Source organism: Larus michahellis, chromosome 3 (genome assembly GCF_964199755.1).
Source record: "Larus michahellis chromosome 3, bLarMic1.1, whole genome shotgun sequence".
In the NCBI taxonomy this organism is placed as follows: domain Eukaryota; kingdom Metazoa; phylum Chordata; class Aves; order Charadriiformes; family Laridae; genus Larus; species Larus michahellis.
The window spans coordinates 110,954,056-110,974,024 of NC_133898.1; the positions used below are offsets into that span (position 1 = coordinate 110,954,056).

Genomic DNA, 19,969 nt, shown 5'->3' on the forward strand with positions numbered 1-19,969 from the left:
TTCCTCCTGTAAAAGCTGTAGAGCAACAGAGCAAATTGCTTGTTTGGGTTCTTCCTTTCAGATCTTTTATCAGCTGATCTTCTCACTATGATTGCTAACATTTCTGGATGTCTGCCTTATATGTTGCCTCCAAAATGTCCAAACAATTGCTTAGCTAATAAATATCGACTCATCACTGGTGCCTGCAATAACAGGTATGTATGATAAGAATTGTGCCCTGAAAAATTCTTCTTATTATTCTTTAAACTCAAGGAGTTATGTTTACTTTTTCCTAGAAAAAATGGGGTGTGTGTGTATGTGTGTGCTGTGACCTCAATCAGCTCACTTTGTCATCAACGTGTCTCTAAATGAGGGACCTCTGAAAGCTCCCAGGCGAAGGGACCTCTTCATCTAGACTTTGGTACACTAATTTTTGTGGACAGGGTCTCCCTATGAAGGCTTCTAATTTTATGTCAGGATCTTTAAATTTAGGGAGGAGTGATTCAGTATATGCCTTTTTCTACAGAAATTAAACAGACTAATTCTAATCTAGCATTCATTTTTTATTGCATGGGATAAAATGATATTAAGCAGGAAAATATCATTACTTCATGAGTAGCACTGAAAAAATCAAGTCGATTCTCATTTTTGTATTTTCCCACAACCTTATCATTTATCAAACATGCATCTAAAAATGCTGTGTGATATATTTATTTTTATACATCTATTTATATACATATATGCTTATTGGCTACCTGAACAACTGTTATTTACTAGTTATCTACTTGTTCCCTAAAACGTGGCAATCGTTTCCTGCAAAATCCAACATCACAGATGTAACTGTATTTTCGGAATCCTCCATTGCAATGAGGATGCAACAGTGAGAATGAGAGCCCTTTTGAGCACAAGGATAGATGGTATTTATACTCAGTAGCCTTCAGAGACATAGGCCACAAACTGAAAGGAAGACGGCAGTGTTACAAGGGCAGCAGTGCTGTAAATGGAAGGCCATTGGCGTTGCACAGGTTAAGGCACTCTGCAATGTGGTGAATGAACAGCAGTAAAATTCGGCAGTTTTACTATTCAATCAGTCTGATTTTACGAGATGAATCTGTTTTGCTACATCAGACATCATTTGCAAGGAACATGCCTGATAGACTCTTAGTTGAAAGGACACAATCTTATATGCATCGGTGTTATAAATCTAACTATGTGGATATCCACGATTTCCCCCAGGCACTTGCAGAGTTGCTTGGAATCTGAACTAACAGCTAGTATAACATTTGCACTGACAACCCCATCAGGGCTTGAACACATTGGCCAAGATTCACGCAGCTGAACATAGGCACATGGCTGAAGCTCTGAATTTGCAGGCATGGCTGCTGTTGTCTTTCTCTCCAGAGATGGAGAGATAGATATTCTGCTGTAGATAAGGTAAAACACCTTTTTCTCTTCAGTGGCTGTGGTAATACTGGGATGTGTTTCGGCGTTTCAGGCTGGTTTCTAAAGCTGGGTGGGGTAAATATGATCCATTGAGTCTGGTTAACCTTTAATCACTGTTTTCGACTTTGTATAGATTTATGCTTGCACCAAATCATTTTTTAAACCCGTCACTCATATTTGGTGGTATTTTAGACTCTTTGCTCTGAACATCTGTAAAAGATGCAAGGCAGCAAAAAGCCAAAGACAAAGACTTTGAAACCAGCGAGTCAGATCTTAACTTAGTCTGAAACTTTGTGAGCCCCTTGAAATACTTCAAGCTTTATTGAAATACATTAGCTTAAAAAGCCCATTATACTTTAATGGGAACAACATACCGTACAATGTAAGCCAGCTTCAAAGACTTCAAACATTAAATGACGTACCAGTCTGTACTTTTCCTTGCTTTACAGCTGCGACTTTCAGGCAGAAAATATATCAGGACCTATGTTGTATTTGTAGTTTTAATCACCCAGTAGGAATGTGCAGCTGTGCTGTAGTTCAGTAAATGCTGCATTTCATAGGTGAAATTTAAAAACAAAATTCACGGTGGAATTCATTGTTTACCTATAAGAAAATTCTATTTAAATCTATTAAAAAGTGAGCATGGGATTTCTTTACTTTTTACTTAATCAGTTCACATATTTGGGACAAGTCAGATAGATTATAAAGTATTTATTCCACAGCACTGAGAATAGTTTGGTTTAGTGTGAACTTTCTTGAACAGAGCTGTAACAGAACAACATAAACATGGCCTTATATAGAGAATATCAACATGACATCAGACATTCCCAGCAGTATCATTAACCACATTTCCTAGTAACAGATACCAAGAGATTTTACTTTTCTTTCTGCCTGAACGTATATGTGTGGATAATAAGCAAAATAAATTTACGGCATTATTTTTAAATGAAGAATAAGGGAGACACGGCAAGCACAAATAGATTTTTTCCCCCCATTTTTTATCCCCATATAACTATCATTGATCAGTGCAGTCTTTAGCGTTTAGTGCAGTGAGAGGGATTCAAAGGTGACAGAATTACAGGTACTAAAGGAATGGAAACTCACAGTGCAGTTAACCTCACCTAATATTAGCTTTCCAACGTAGTTATACGTCTACTCCGAGGCTAAAGCTTTGGCTTTCCTAACAGGGTGGGATGACATGATGGCACCCAGGAGTTGTCTGTCTCTCTGGCCTGATGGGCAAGTGCTTAGATGACCAGATTATATTTTTATGCCTAATATTTGGGCAGCAAGGAGGAATTTCATCTGCAGCATTTCTATTTCATTGCTGTGTCATTAATCATTTCATCAGGTAAGGACCTGCTTAGGATCATAGAATAGTTTGGGTTGGAAAGGACATTTAAAGATCATCTCTTCCAACCTCCCCTTCAATGAGCAGGGATGTCTTCAAATATATCAGATTGCTCAGAGCCCTGTGTCACGCCCCACTCCCAGGAAAGAGGGGGGGGGGTAAGTGACTTCGGATTCGTAAATTCCCAATGGCGTGGACCAAGGTGAGATAAATCTCAAGGTCCATATACAAACATTTATTAGCTGCCCAAAATGGTTAGTATAGGTCTTAACAAGTCCATGATAATTGGTTAGGTATATAACAAATTGTGGCAAGTGGTGAGGTATGCATTGTGTTACTTAACCACAGGTATAGGACAACTTATGGCAAGCGGTACTTAAGGTCGTACTTAAGGTCATTACTTAACAACTCTAAGAGAAAAGAGAAACTGAGGGATAGAGAAGGAAAAGACAGAGAAAAAAGACAGAGAGAAAGAGATCACTGGTCCTGGTTCCAGCATCTTTTTCAGGCAATCTTCCCAGGCATAATCTCCTTCTTTCTTGGAAAAATCTTCCCAGGTACAGTCTTCTTTCTTGGGAAGAATCTTCCCAGGCACTATCTTCTTCTTTTGTTTCTTTGTTCCCCCTAGGGGCACTTATTTTCCCCTTTTATGTTTGCTGAATTAGCATGGTCCACCCCCCTTGCCAAGGACAGCCTCGTCTCAGGTTTCTCCCTTCTCCCAGGTGACGTGTAGCATAATTTGGGTGGAGAGATGAGTGCCATAGTCATACATGTTTAGCATGATCTCTATAATCTTTATTAGCATATGCAGGGGTGTGCGCTTTCATAAGCATTTCGCGGATAATGAATCAAAGGTCACTCATCGGACACAATGGCCTCGAGACCTGAGAACTAGCAAGCTCACCACATGAGTGGCAGAACTACCCTGTCTTCACAAGACAGTTCTCCCACACTTTCAGGCACCAGAAGTGCCAGCCTTATCAGTTCTTTGAAGGCCAGGCCTGCATTATTTATTTCCTTGCCAGTGTTTGAGGCATTCCACTGAAGGCTTGGAGGGCCTTCTGCACCTCGTCAGGGAATTTACAGTCCATCCCTTACACCCTGACCAACCTGACCTTGAATGTTTACAGGGATGGTGCCCCTACCACCTCTCTGGGCAACTTGTTCCAGTGTTTCATCACTCTCATTATAAAAAATGTCTTCCTTCTATCTAGTCTAAATCTTCTCTCTTTTAGTTTAAAGCCATTACCATTTGTTCTATTGCAACAAGCCCTGCTGAAAAGTTTGTCCCCATCTTTCCTGTAGGCCCCCTTTAAGTACTGGAAGGCCGCTATAAGGTCTCCCCGGAGCCTTCTCTTCTCCTGAACTATCCCAGCTCTCTCAGCCTGTCCTCACAGGAGAGGTGTTCCATCCCTCTGTTCATTTTTGTGGCCCTCCTCTGGACTCTCTCCAACAGGTCCATGTCTTCCCTGTGCCGAGGGCTCCAGAGCAGAATCCCCTCCCTCGACCTGCTGGCCACGCTTCTTTTGATGCAGCCCAGGATACGGTTGGCTTTCTGGGCTGCGAGTGCCCATTGTTAGCTCATGTCCAGCTTTTCATCCACCAGTACCCCCAAGTCCTTCTCAGCAGGGCTGCTCTCAATATTCTGAATAGCTTAGTCTGAAGCTCTAATACTCTCAGTGAGGGGTATGAATATGGCTCACGTACTGGGAAGAAGGAGCAGTCCTGTCTGAATCCAATGACTATAAGAAGGAATAGAGATGTTTCTTTTAAGATAGCTCCTTCACTTCAATACAAGCTAAGTGTTCAGTTTAGTAGCTCAGAGCGATGTAAAACATAACAAAATCCAATTATTAAATTGCCATATGGCATTCATTCACTCTTTCTACTTGAAACTAGGCAGGTCATTAAAAAAAAAACATTCAAAAGACATAAATCTGGATAGTGAACTGCATCTTAAAACTCCAGGTTCCTTCTAAGGGAGCCAAAACAGAATTTAAATTGTGCAATTGCAGTATTTCACAAGTGAATGAAAGTCCCACTTCCCATAAACAGAATGTGTAGTAATCAAGTTTGACTACTCTATAAAGCTATATGGTACCAAAATCTCATTATTTCAGCTGCCCTGCATAAAAACCTTTTTAACTCAAGCAAGATTCCAAAACATTAATATGTTTAATGTAATAATAAAAAGGCGTGTGAGAAGGGTTTTAGTAAAGTAGCATTTCAGTGATCTGCTAAAATATAAAAGCAATCAGGAGAAAAATCACTGGTTAAGCAGTTGAATTAACATTTCATTATTTTTAATTGAGTGAAATAGCACTACACTATGTGCAGTATTTTATGCAATTTCAATAAAGGCAAATCAACTGTAACTAATTTGAATGCTTTATTAAAGCATACTTCAACCTTCAAGTGTGAATTATTGTGGATAATTAAGTGTATTACTGTACCATATAGCTTGGCAAATTAAGCCCCTTCAGTGTGCCGGAGATCAATGAAGTATTAATAAAATAATTGTTCCCTCTTTAGTGTCCCACTAGACATATAAATGTATGCTTTAACACCGTGTCGTTCTACTAACTCTCTGGGAATATTTCTAGTTCCTTGTGGCTTACTTTACAATTTTGGTTAACTGGGTACATTGCAAAAATTGTATTTCTTCGTTTTAATTTCTATATATTTGGCAATTAAGAAATATATTGAACAGGCCATAGAAAAAATCCAACCAGACAAATAAAAAAAAAAACCACACTAAAATATTCTTTTAGGAAAAATGCATTAAAAATGTTCATGATAGAAGGAAAATCAACTGGGTCAAGCCCAGGGCTCACTGACTATACTCATAAAAAAAAATCACCAGGAATCATTTCCTGGCCCTGAAATCAAGGGTGACCTGACTCTTGCCACCCTTTTACTCTTAGACTTCTGTGGTTTTTACTCCCCTTCCCTCCTCCAAGCAGGCTGGCTGCAGGCTGGCAAATTGGCATGTACTAATGCCAAGGTGTGCCCAGCCAAGCGTCATTCAGGGAAGTGCCAGCTGGCGTGAGCCAAAAACACACAGCAGTTAGTGTTAGCAAAGTAAAAGCATAGTTAAATGTAAACCAGTGATTGGGCTTGTGCATAGGCCCTCCCAAAGCTCTACCCAAGTAATTAGTATAGATGCAACCAGAGGGAGCATTGCCACGGAATTCAGCAGCTTCAGCCATCATTCCCCTTTCCTCAGTCCGTTCTCCTTGGCTCTTGCTAAATGATTACTTCTATATAACTAGTATCCATTTTTCTTTTAAGCTTCCTTCTTCTTTATTTTAGGGCTACTTTATATATTCTTAAATCTTGATTTCCTAGCTATTGTTCTAAACAAATATATTTTTAAAAATGCCAGCAAAGGTATATCTGACTTTATGGTGAATGAGTACACTATCAGGAAATCACCACTGGGGCATGTATTTCAAAGAAGTCAAGCTTACATTATAAACATAAGTCAAATTGCAATATTTCATTAGTAATTTAATTTTTCCTTTTGAGTTAAACTGATGCCGGCGTACATGAAGACCAATATTTGACTCCTTTTTGAAGATTGCTACATGAACATCTTATTACAATAAATATTGCCCTGTGGCTTATGATATTTTTGTATTCAGAATTAAACAGAGGTGTGGGCTATTTTAGTTTTGCTGCTATTGTTGTTTTTTGGGTTTTGTTTTTTTCTTTTTCCAGGGAACATCCTAGATGGGGAGCATCCAACACTGCCTTGGCAAGGTGGCTTCCACCAGCCTATGAAGATGGACTAAGCCAGCCTCGAGGATGGGATCCCACTGTCCGATACAATGGAGTCCAGCTACCCTTGGTTAGAAAGTGCACCACAAGATCATTTGAAACATTTTCACTGGGCTATAACCATACCTGCCACCACAGACTTCCATTTGAATCAGTAAATCAAATAGCAAAAGAAGGTGTTGAGCTCAGTTAAGGAGCCACTAGCTTTGCTAAAGCATAACTTCAGTCAGCCAAATAGCGAGAGGTTCCCTGCACCTGGGTTGGGGTAAGCCCAAGGAACGGAGCAGGGCGACACCGAGTGCCGGGGGCGGAGGCAGCTCTGCCAAAAAGGGCCGCGGTGGAGAGCAGGTAGGGCTTGAGCCAGCCACGTGCCTGGCTTGTCTTGCACCAGGCGCAGGGCAGGCAGCAGACCAGGGTGATGATTGCTCAGCCTAGAGGCGAGGTGGTGCAGGGTGGACCTAATCACAGCCCTCCCATGCTGAAGAGGCCATTATGGAGAAGAAGGTGGTCTTCACAAAGGTGCACACAGACACAGCAAGCGGCAATGGTCACAAGTTGTTTCAGGGGAAATTTTGTCTTGACACAAGAAAATAACACACAGAGAACAATTAAATGTCAGAATAGCTGCTGAGACAGCTGCTGGAATATCCCTCATGGGAAATACCCAAGACCTGGCTTGATGGGGCTCTGAATAATCTAATCCCTGCTTTTAATAGAAAACTGCACGATGTGGTCTCCAGAGTTCCCTTCCAGCCTAGACTTTCCAGTGATTTTATGATTCTTTGTTTCAATAATGGTGCCTTTATTCAAGGAAGGAGGAGGGGGAAAAGAAGGTTGGGTGTTAACTAAATAATTATAAAGCACATATATGTGCTACCATGCACATGTGTGTACCCATGTATACCATTTCTCCTAGGTTAGCATACCTTAACTGAACAAGTATTACTGTGAAATCATAACTTCATTTTTTAGATTTATCAAGCTAAGAAGGCATTGGAATATTTACAGATTTTAGCGGCTCATATACTTAAAAAACAGCAGAGCTGCTACAGAGAGAAGTTTGAACAAAAAATATTTGCATAGAGGACTGGGTGAAAAATTCCCCGGTGCAGTGTGCAATGATTTGGGCTGGATTTGCTATTTCTGGTTTGTCATCATTGCTTTGAAACCTGACTTTTAATGGACTCAAAGTCTTGTTATTTTAATCACCATGTGTTTAATAAGGATGAGCAAGAGAATTTAGTGTTAATGTCACCTGCAACTCATGTTATTAATTAAATAACGTTGTCTCTAAGCTGTACAATTTAGCGCTTAAAGATGAAAACCTGACATTTACATAGGTAAATTTCCAGTAAATGGTACAAACTGCCTTTTTCTAGATTCATTAGGGTACATGCTTATGAAGTAAAACACACTAAAATAAAACTACACGACTGCACCAAACCTGATCATATCTGACCATCAGCAAGGTTCTCTGCTTTATTTTGAAGTAAGATAAGATAAAACTGGTGCCATAGACATTTTTCCTCATTTACATAATTCAGTCTGTTTTGTACTATTAGCTATCCAACTATATCCTTCAAAAAGCAATGTGCAGATAATGTGAAGGTGGGGGATAAGTGTGAGGGTTACTATAAAGCAATATTAGAACACAGTGCAGCTGTGCAAGTTAACAGTGATAAGAAAATCTTACTAACTGCAAGAAAAAAAGTTTGTGCTTTGTGGCCACAAAAGCTATTAAAATACTGATATAAGGACTTGTATTCCTGATGAGCGGTAAGTATCTCTGCTCTTGACTATTTCAGCATAAAGCCTGATGTTCCTAACAAGTCCCATGTTGCCTCTTGTCCTCACCAATTCTATTTAACTGCACCTGCCTTATACATTCATTATATGGCCCTTATATTTATTATAGACTCTGGGCATATTTTATGTGCTGCCCTTTCAATTTCTTGACTTCTAAGGCAGCTGCTGTAAGCGAGGGAACATTTTGCAGCATGAGGGAGGAATCTGTGAAGAATAACAATACCCTAATCAGCACAAACTGACTGCTGATTTTGCTCCGATGCTTTTGCTTCGTTGTTAGTATAGGCTGGACATGTAGCGTAGATGTCTCCGTGTGTTCCCCCTCAGAGCATCTGTATCTCTATGCAGCTTTCACCAAAGTGCCTCAGAAATACGTTTGGGCTTTTTCCTGCCTGTGAAAATGAAGCAGAGCTTTCAGCGACTATGTATTTGCAACCTAACTTGTCTCCTGGGCTGCATAAGCTGCTCCATTTATGTACAGAGCAGCCCAGAGTATCCACAGTGATTTGAGGTTGCCCAGAAAAGAGAATCCATTTCTTACAGGAGCAGAAAACAGAATAAATAGAAAGATAACTTTTAGGCAGTCTAAAAGAAATGTGTGGTTTTCAAAATTCTCTGGAAAGGAGCAGATCAAAGATACACTGCTCATTTGGCAAATATATAGCAAAACTTGGCTGAAACATCTTTGAGTCTGCTTGCGTGTACGCAGTATCTCAGCTCCAGTCTGTCAGAGGCTGGGTTTTTTCTTGTTGTGGTTTTGTTTTTGTTTTTAAGCAAACCATTAGAAGTACTCTACAACAGATTCTAAGGAAAAAAAGTTAGCTTTTATCACTGTTCCCCCTGCTTTTTAGTGTTTCATCATTTTATGAGAAGTAAATACTACTTGGCACTCGAAGTAAATTAGTTCTCTTCCCAGGTTCGTGAAGTGACAAGAAAAATTATTCATGCATCTAATGAGGCTGTTACTGAAGACAACCTGTATTCTGATATTATTATGGTGTGGGGACAGTACATAGACCACGACATTGCATTCACCCCCCAGAGCACAAGCAGAACCACCTTCCTAACTGGAATGGAGTGCCAGACGACATGCGAAAAACAAAATCCGTGTTTTCCAATAGAGGTAAGAGTCTAAATTAATTTCTTCAAGAGAAATTCTAGGTTCTAAACAGGTGAGTAAAGTGAAACACATTAGTGATACACATACATTGAAATAATTATAAAGCAAATTCATAGACCATCCAGAGACATTACAGCAGACAGTGACGGAAAAATTGAAACTCATTGCAACTATTAAATGAAGTAGGTGGATATTTAAATTGTTTTGTAGAGATAACAAAGTATAGCTAAGGTACTTAGTACAAATATCAAAAATGTCTACCTCTCATGTTTATGTTGCAGAGAAACCTTATTAGTCATGTGTTGTTGTCCCCCTCAATGTTATTGTTCTCATGCTTCAAGGTTTTGAGTTCCGTTAGGGAAAACAGGGATATAGTCATAAATAATTCTGTTTTTAAATTGCCAGCCAGATAAAGTGAAAGGATCTTAACTTTACTCAGTGAAAGCAAAGATACTTCCAGCAGCTTATGCAAACTTTTGAAGAGAGCTATCTTTTCAATGTATGTATAAAATATCTTCAGGGAGTTGCTGATACTTACATACATCACCTCTTTGCTCTGAGTGGATGGAAAACATGAATTCAAAGCTTGTTAGAGGGTTAGAAGAAACATAAATTGATATAAAAATAGGATCCTGTATTCTTGCCTGATTAATTTAAAAGTAGAGACATTCTTTCACTCAAAAAATTAAGTAGCAAAGTCAAACCACTTTTTTTGTTTCTCAAAGTTCCGCCTGTCCTTCTCCTCATACTGCAAGAGAGCCCCATGCTTATTATGGTCCTTGGACTGATGCCTTCGTCTCTGTCCAGAGCAACCTAAATCACTTTCCTTAGCGTTGGAGCTCGACTACTCACCGGCTTCTCTACGCACTGAAGCAAATGTGGGGAATAAGTTCCATCAGAACAGAAAACTATTTTCCCCTCAAAAAACCATAATTAACAACTATGCCACAGTCTCCTTTTTCCTTAAGTGCCCCATTCCACTACCATTAAACATAAAGGAAAATATTCTGCTAACTGTAATGGGAACTGAATCAGGTCTTCCATTTGGTGGGACAATCTAAAACACAGGGAAGACTAAGTGAAATTAATGGCTGCATGCAGTTTTACCACAGGCAGGTAAATTTATTCTCTCTCACCCAGCAGACAGGGACTTTCGGAAGTTTTGAAGCATAGCTTGAGAGCATTCAGAAAGAGCACAGACTTCCGAAAGAATCACACTCTCAGGACACATTTGAAGTATCCTGTGTTTGAGTGTCTGAGTAACCTGGTTTAGCCACAACAGCCCTAATTACAGTGATTCTTCCACAGTTCTGACAAAAATCTCTAGTTTACTATTTCTCGCAGATTTCTATGTGGGGCAAGAAGTTATTTATTCTGTTTATGCTGTTAAGTAATAGCCTTAGAAACATTCTTATTCCCAAAGTCTTATCAGGAGAGGCTAGGGCATAAGTCCAGTCCCCGCCCAGCAGTGATTCGCATGATGTGATGAAGGAGGTGGAGTGTGTCTCCACCAGATGACACAATGTGGCTGTGTATTGGCTCCCATTTTTGTAAAGTCAGTTTGCTGTAGATTTAAAACTACAAAAGTCTTCGAAAGCTTATGCTTTGTGTTTTTGACATATTCTTTGAAACAGTGCAATTAATATTGATCTTTAAGTGCAAAACACCCATATTTTTTTATTACTAAATAGATTTTTACATTGAGAACAGACTCATACTGTTGCCCATAACTTGAATCAAATGTGGATCACAGAGACCACAGAAGTCTAACCACTGACCCCTGACTAGTTCAAGCCTAGAAATCCCATCTGCTTAAAATGGGAACTTCTAAAAAGGACTTCAAGGACAACATTATTCATGTGTCAGCGGCATTATGGTGCAGAGACAAAGAAGCTGCTGCACAGATTACCATGCCATAGACACATGAGTGCATCCTTCAGTGCTCTAAACGAGGGATGTTTTTCAGATTTCTATCTTGGAGCTGTGAAAACATTCATCACGGAGCATGTTGTAAGGATGTTCTTGAAGGCAAGTTACATGTACAGGTACTAAATTCAGCACTGAATGTAGCCTAGGAGCTGCTCCTGCTCAGCAGGATAGCCTAGCAGGGCAACTGTGTCAAGGCATACCCATGGCTACCTTTGGGAGTTGGTATCTGAGACTCAGAATGGCCACGCAGGAGGATATATAATGGAATTCAGACACAACCCCATAAGTATTAGATAAGTTTCCCAACCCGTGGATTCATTATATGATCACAGTCCTGTGAATTGTGTTATTATTCTGTTATTCACAGCTTAAAGAGGGACAGATACAAAGATGGTTGTTCTTTTGCTTTTATTACGTCTAGTATTTTGTGACTGTTTTTGTCAAAGGCAAATAGACATGTATTAAAAAAACAAGGGTTCTAGTTATTAGCGTGACCAGAGGAATTATTTTTTGAACACTGAAACAAAATGCTATTTTCTGCTAGATCTGATTTTCTTCCTGAAATCTTAAGTAAAGCTAATCTCCACCTATAGTACTTGGAAAACAGCCACAGTTAGGTTTTATATGTTCATTTTGTATATGAAGAAACTGTGGCTGGTTTCCAAAGACAGAGAAATCAATAGCATGTTATTCAACAATGTAAACATAGAAGCTGCAGTTTGCACTCTTGCTGTATTCCTAGAACATCGGCACCCAAGGGACAACCCACCCAAGGAAAAGGACAACCGTGCTTACAGCTACGTGCCCTCCCTGGGGGTTTCACCAGGGAAAGGGAGCTCCTGCCTGTGCAGGTTAGGGAAGCTGGCTGGGAAAGGTTCTGAGTCAGTGCAACTCAATGAAGGATTGAAAACTGCGGTAGTGCATTAATATTAATAACAAGCGTAGGTAAATGAGTCATAGGTGAGCAGGAACAATTATCATTTTCTATTCTGGACATCTTCATAATAAAGGCTATAGAATTTCACCCAGTGATTCTCACATTGAGCCTGTAGCTTCTGTTAGAGCCTGAACATCCTTTTTCTTTATATTTTCAAAATTCCGCAGTGGCAGGGGCAGGGAGGGAGCGGGGGGAGAAAAAAAAGAAAAAGATCACTAGCTTTAGTTTATAATTCTTTTACAGCAGCCTGACACATGGAACAGGGATGCGGAGATAACCTGTCATTCCTTAGATGATTATTTCGGGTTTGGGCTGAGACATAATGAGGCATTAGAAAGCCTTTCATTGGAGAGCTACTGACTTTATTCAGTATTAATTACATTGCCGACAATAAGTTAGACATGGCACATACACATAGTAAAACACAATCCTGAAAACTTTCAGACAGTAAGTTCAGAAACAAAAAGCTGGAAAAGAAGCAGAGTCACAGAAAAGTGAGGTGATTTGCAAAAGGTGACACGTAACATGACAGGTTACTGTCTCAAGCTACAAATGGATCTGTCGATCTGTGCTCAACAACCAGCGAAGTGAGTCCCTGCCTTTTTCTTCTGTGTTGCAGAGGCAGCAGCTCACTGTCAGATGGGGCCATTGACTCTTCTCCGAGTTTCATGTCCACCAGTAAACATTCGTGTTTTCCTTATTGGCAAACTTTCATAGACCAAACTTTCATAGACCATAAACTAGGTTTTCTTTCAAATCATCAGCAACAATCCTTTTACAAGGTCATTTCCCACAGAACAAATTCACAATAAGAAAGGCTTTTCTTTAACTGAAGTAATGCTTTAGGCATTGTAGTACACTGAAACAATTAGTGCCTTTCATTTTCCTACACAGAAAAGAATTTCACCATAAGCAGGTTTGACCATGCATATACAATAACAGTTGAAATCAATGTGCAGCCATACTAGGAAAACTATTGTGTCCAGAGAGGGTTTTGTTGTGAGTTTTTTCCCTCTAGAATTATGAAGGGCAGAGAAGAAATTTATACGGATATTCTTCATTAGCTGTGGAGAAAATCGTGATTCTGTACCCATTTCAGCAGAAAAGTGTCTTTTTTTTTTTTTCCCTCTTAGATTGTTTTTTATGTCATTTGGCTAATAACATAAGGAACCTCTCATTTGCACATTCAGCTGCTGGCTGCACGCTACTTACCCCATGAATAGAGAAAGGACTGCATTATGCAATTCTGCCAGCCCCTTAATGTTCATTAGTGCTGGTTTTCTCCACTGGGGCTCAGAATGGTTTGAATTGAAATTGCAGAGGCAGTTAACTAAAGACTATTCAGTATGAACTTTATTCACGGTTGCTATGTTTTGTTGTGAGCCTTGCTGTTTAACAACTTAAAGGTGGCTCATACATTTTTTTTCCCAGTGATACCTGAATTCTTCCAGGCTTTCCTGATAACTAGAAGCACAAGGAACTCAAACACATACAGTGCTGTGGCTGCCAAGTTCGGGTATTTTAGTACGAGGTGAGCTTCTCACTTACATTAGCAGCTGAAGGGAAAAAAACCCACATACTAATAGCAAGCGACTTAATAATAGAGACAAATACTAAACAGAAAACCCAAGACAGACAAATTACTGATTTCAGTAATCAGTGAAAGAAAGAAAAATAAATTACATACTTTCTTCAAAAATAACCTTCTTTGATTTGCTAAAACCTAACTAATAAAGAAATATTGGTAGAATTTCTTTACCAAACAAAATATGAAAACCACATGAAACCCTTTCTTAAATGCTTTATCAGTATCAACTCCTACTGCCATGAGTTCTCACTAGTAAGAATATTTTACTTTAATAAATGAGGTAACGATGTTGTTATATGAAGCTCTTGAATTCCTTTCCAAAGTTGCCCTGCTACTTTTACCCCTATTTTATCTTCACAGACTGGTCTGTGTATTATTAGAAGTATGAAGAAGAATTTACAACATTTCATATAACACCTGCAGTATTCACTATCTTCTGCTCAATAGTTTTCAAAAATGAAAAGCAAGGAGAGAGAACGCAAATAAAAAGGGTTAGCTCAGGTGTCTGTACAAAACATTCATTTTCTCTTAGTCCATTGTTTGAAGATTTTTTTTTTTTTTTCTGGGATATTTCAGCAGCTTTAGTAAGTGTTATCTGTTCCTATTTCCTGTTGATGAATTGATAAGAAAACCCCTACATTATATTCCCTGAAACTCAGACTCCATGATTTTTATGACATTTTTAATTGAGGTTAATCTTTTTTAAACTTTTGGAACTGACATGCTGCTATGGCTAGTTGTTGGTGCACAATGCAGTACTGTCAGAATTTGGAAATAATGTGCTTTTTGGAAGAACAGAATTCGTAAAGCCAGATGTGCATTAGACAGCAAAGATTTTAGTTATTTTGAAACCTGGCAGTTTTTGGTTTAGTGATGAACTCTATTCTTTGAAACAGAATTGACGTTATGAGCTTTCCTTTTGGATATCCTACAATGTGAATAAAACCTGTTTCCCTCTTCCTTTCTATCCCCCTCCAAGGTCTCTGCTGCCCTCCCCACATCCGTTAAGTTATTCACGTACCATTTTCAGTGCTCTCCTGTGGCAAAACTTCTAGCTGTCTGGTGTGGGCTCTGTTTTCCCCTAAGACCCTTACCTGTATCTCAAGAGCCAAACTGACAATTCCCACATGTTTCCCCCATGCCCTTTACCTGTATTTGGAGAGGCTGACTGTGTGACAGGATGGTTCAGACTGTAGGAACGCTGCCTGTCCACACACGTACTGGATCACCATTTGATCTTGGTCTCTTGGCTGTGTGTGGGTCAAACTGATAAGTGACTGGGAAGCCTTTCATTTATCAAAGGCTATATTCAGCCTTCGCTTGTATAAAGATAGTCAGAATTTAACACTTGTAAGACAGCTGTCGTCATACAATAATGTGGGGGAAGGATTGTGGGGGACTGGCAGAAAGCAGAGTGAATAATTACATATGCCTTTTTTAGTTAGGAAACTGGATTAAAATTAGATGTCGAAACAAAGCTTTTACAGCATGCTGCTGCAGACATTGAAACTCTTCATTATGTTTTTATGTATGCGTGTAAACCTGCTGTTTCAGTAGAACATAATTTGACCAGATGTTCACATCTTCACTGTGATACATTTCATGATGAATTTTGACTGTGAAGCCAGGCTAATTTAGGTGTAGATCTATGCAAAAGGGGTTACACCAGTAGCTCGCTCTTATGACAGAGTAAAGATTTTGGGGTTTATTTGTGTCGTTGCTTAAAAAGGGTTAAATCACCTTTTTGCTTAAATCTAAAGGAAAACAATTTCTACAGGTTTAGAATATGTCACTCCAGTAGATGAGATCTAAACAACTGAAAACTGATGGAAGTATTTACACAAGCCTTAATTCAACATCCACAGCTGTTACCTTCATCTTAGAAAATACATGCGTTTTGGGTTTTTTTATGCAGGTGACCACCAATGATACATTAACTGCGGGGATGGATTGTCTACCCTTCTACCGCTCATCTCCTGCATGCGGCACTGGTGATCATGGTATTCTCTTTGGAAATCTATCAGCGTTAAATCCAAGACAACAGATCAATGGCTTAACTTCTTTCCTTGACGCTTCTACCGTCTATGGCAGCACCCCTGCCATTGAAAACAAACTGAGGAATTTAACAAGCAAAGAAGGCCTTCTTAGAGTAAATGTTAAATATTATGATAACCATCGGGAATACCTGCCTTTTACAGACCGGATCCCATCACCTTGTGCACAGGACTTGAATGCGAGTGACGGTGAGAGGATTGAATGCTTTATGGCTGGGGACAGCCGATCCAGCGAGGTGACGTCTCTGGCAGCTATGCACACACTGTGGCTGAGAGAGCACAACCGCCTGGCCAGAGCCCTCAAAAACATCAACGGCCACTGGACCGCTGAGACAGTCTACCAAGAAGCACGAAAAATTGTCGGTGCTCTGCATCAGGTTGGCTATTTATTTGCTTATCTACACATTGCGGTTAATAACTTAGAATAGAATAGATCACAAAACTTCAAATATGTCTCTGTCAGCGGCATTGGAGATGATGTTACCTTTTCTTTGACACCTAGTTCTGCATTTCAAATTTGGCATGTTCAAAGTTTGTTCTGTTTTCCACTTTCCTGAATGCAATGTCCTTATCCTTAGTTTGTCCAAACCCCTCAGTGCTCTGATTTTCATGGCTTCGTCTTTCTGCAGGCTTCTCTGCTGTCTTTTCTTTCTGTTGAAGAGACCTTTTCAGACGCATTTCTTAGTGTTTGTTGTGGTTTTTTTGGTAAAGGAAACAATTAAAAAGCAGTATCTCTGTATTTACACAGTGTTCAAAATGCTTACTTTCTCATAGGAATTATATAAATTAATAACTTCCCTGTGTAAAAATGCCTGTGAAGTTCTCAATGATGCATTATTGCGTAAACTTCGAGGGCTGCTCTTGGTAGGAGATAGCAGGAGAAATAAATATGGGGAAACACAAAAGAAAAGAGTCCCTAAGAAGATTAGACCTGAGAATGGGAAAATCTATTTCTACTCAGTATTTTACCTTTTTCTTCCCCCCTGCCCCAGCCCCTGAAGTAGCTACACAGGCTTTAACTTATTTTTTTTCCTCACAGTTCTTGTTTTCCATGTGGATGGCTTCTGCTCCTGCAGACCTTCACATGACCCTATCATAAATGAAACAAAATGGAGACATTCAACAGGATTTCCCTTGCACAAAATCTAATCTGCTTGCCCATATTGTTAGAGGCATCCAAATCGGGATGTCATCAGGACCCAGACGGATTCCTCCAGTGCCAGCCTGATAGGTGGGAGGATGTTGTGGCTCCCTGTCCTCAGGTCCAGCCAGGACAAGGCCAAGTACTTGTGTCCAGTAGGCATGCATGTGGGGGCACACACACACAGAGCAGGCCACACCAACCAGCACGCACCAAAAGCATCGCCTTTGCTGGCACTCGCACGAATGTGAACAGCAAGGGTGGCCTGAGCCCTGCTCGCTGCGGCTGCTCAGGATTGAAGCCCGTTAGTGAAGTACGCAGAGAGGCAACACGGGGCTCTCCTGGGCAGCCCGCACAGTGCCTGGCCCCAGAGCTGGTCCAGCTCATGGTGCCTGGACCCACAAGCCCCTGAGGCTCAGGGTCCCACTCACTCTCTATGCGGGTCCTCAAGTTTCTTATGCTGCTCATCACCTCTGGTCTGGCTGGAAACTCACTGGTGATCACACACACGCTCAGAGTAGCGAGTACAGCCACAAAGGGGTAGTGAGAAATAGGATTTCAGTAGAATAAAGCTTAAACTGCAGAGACCAAGCACAGGGCTCAGTCAGATGAGCACGCTGATCAGCTAACTCTTTACACTCCTAGGGCGCCCTTCGTTGCCTTTCTCTCTATTTCCCCATGCTTTTCCCAGTCCACCTTGACCCCTCTGTTATGTCCCGGCCCGACTACATTGGGCCCGGGAGAGGTTCACAACGATTCCAAGTGTGAGATTAAGACACTAATGAGGTCAGATGCTGCTCACTGCAGGTTTATTGTTATTCCCCAGCAATAGTCACTGAGACAAGCAATAGAGTAAAGGTAGAAGTAGAGGAAAGGCAGAAAAGAGAAGCAGTATTACAGAGCATAGCAAGAGTATAGTCACCACCACAGGCACAATGACATCTCGGCGGTCCTCCGGAAGTTCATCAGCATCTGGTCGATCCGTGGCTGATGGTGGTGGGGGTCTCAGTCCCAATTCCCAAATTGTGGTGACTCGCCGCGCCAGTTATAGTCCAGGTAGCCCAGGTCGGTCCGTAGCTTGAGCAATCAGCGTGATGGTGGCCTTTGCCCAGCTAATTGTCATTTTACATGGTTGCTGTATAAGCTTTTCCTGCCTCCTTACTGCTTGGGCAGCTCTTGGCTCATCATAGTTATTGTGCTTTAGCAATTTTGGAGTTAATGGCACAGGCTCAGGTGGGCCCCAGGGTAGGCAGGGTCTGGCCACTCTGATAGCCAAAGGCCTGCACCCTTTCCAGCTGGGGGGGCAACACACCCTCTTCAGCTGATGGCAGTCTTGAGTGGTGACTGGCAAGCAGGAGGATAGTCTGCAGAAGGTGCTAAATAGATACAAGAAAGCTTCTTATCTGCCCACAATCCTGCCATCATTTTGCAGAATCTTAAGCAAACTTTGAGACAATTATTTTAAAGTCCCAGTCTTTCACACCCCCCCACTTCCCCACCTTTAGTCCTTTCCTGAGTACCCCGTAGTGTTTCAGATTCCCACAATCCCCTTAAAACATCTCAAATTAGTTTCTTACATGGTTCCCCCAAGTCCTCTTCTCCCTGCACCCCACAAATGACTCCTACCCCTGAGGCAACCTCCCCTTTAGCTCGCATGGCGTCCGGGGCACGCTTTCTTTCTTTGGCTCATCTTGGTGGGTTGCACACCTGGGCTGGGGGTCTGGCCACTCTCTCTGGCAGCCTTGGGGAACAGACGATCCTGCATATCAATTTTCAATGGTTTGGTCGCTCAGGTTACTCTGTCTGACATTGCTCCTGTGAGCCTCAGCAGGGCCTTTGCGTTTGCGGAGATTCACCTTTATCAGATAACGTAAGACACAATGATTCATCCCGTCTCTTATAATCCATAACACTGGATGAGCAATATCAGGACCAGAATAATCTGAAGGCTAGGGAACTTTCATACACTTTTTGATTCTTATAAACAGATTTTTTTAGTATGGAAAAGAGACTTTTTTGAAGACGATTTGGGTAAGGAGGGAGGAAAATTTCATTATTCTGATAAAACACTTTTCCTTTCTTCTGCTGCAATTTTTAGTTAGCAGAGTACTCAGAACGTTTCCTTTAAGAAACAGCCTGCATGGTTGGCATGTTGTTATTTGCGCTTAAAGTCAGATAACTTCAGAAAAGTAACATACTTTATTTAACCAGTCCTTTTGAAAAATTTGGCTTTTATATATGTATACATTATATATATATGTATTTATATATGGATATATTAACCATGTCAGCTCCTCTGCTTTAAATGTGCTGTTGGCATTAAAATAATGGCACTGACAAGTCAGAATGGTTGTTAATACTTGTTAGAAGAAAAGTGCAAATCCAAAAGTAGGCCTCTGTGCGTTCATACACTTCTGATTTACATCCACTAACAGTATGGCCTGAAAGAAAATACTTTGTGCAAGGCAATACGCTGCATGAATCTGGGCTACTCATTATCTCTACCAGTATCACAGAATAATGAGATTTGCCTACGGCTCATTAGAAATATGTTTGAGTTATATCTAGCTGGTTCAGAGACATTCATTCAAGAGAGATAATTGGAGTATCTCTATTAATGTGGTGTGCTAACCAGCACACTAATGACAGCTCTAGTTAAAGTTACCTTGAGATTTCCACTCTAAAATTTAGTTTCAGTTGCTATACATTTCTGAAATTCTCTCTTTTTGGAATGAATACTTTCAAGTGTAATTTTTGCCTGTGGGTGTGTAATTATAGAGAACTGAACAAAAAGCCTTCCCTTCTTTCTAGAATAAGGAGAATGAAAAAAATATCTTTCTA

The 19,969-nt window shown here is 40.5% G+C and overlaps 1 protein-coding gene across 1 annotated transcript in view; it reads left to right on the forward strand.

The window, feature by feature from the left end:
• Window positions 1-19,969, forward strand: part of TPO (thyroid peroxidase) — a 55,427-nt gene that overhangs the window by 11,951 nt on the left and 23,507 nt on the right. The window contains 4 exon segments of the mRNA XM_074578355.1: window positions 62-194; window positions 6,494-6,623; window positions 9,276-9,482; window positions 15,849-16,364. Coding sequence (XP_074434456.1) covers window positions 62-194; window positions 6,494-6,623; window positions 9,276-9,482; window positions 15,849-16,364 — 986 coding nt within the window.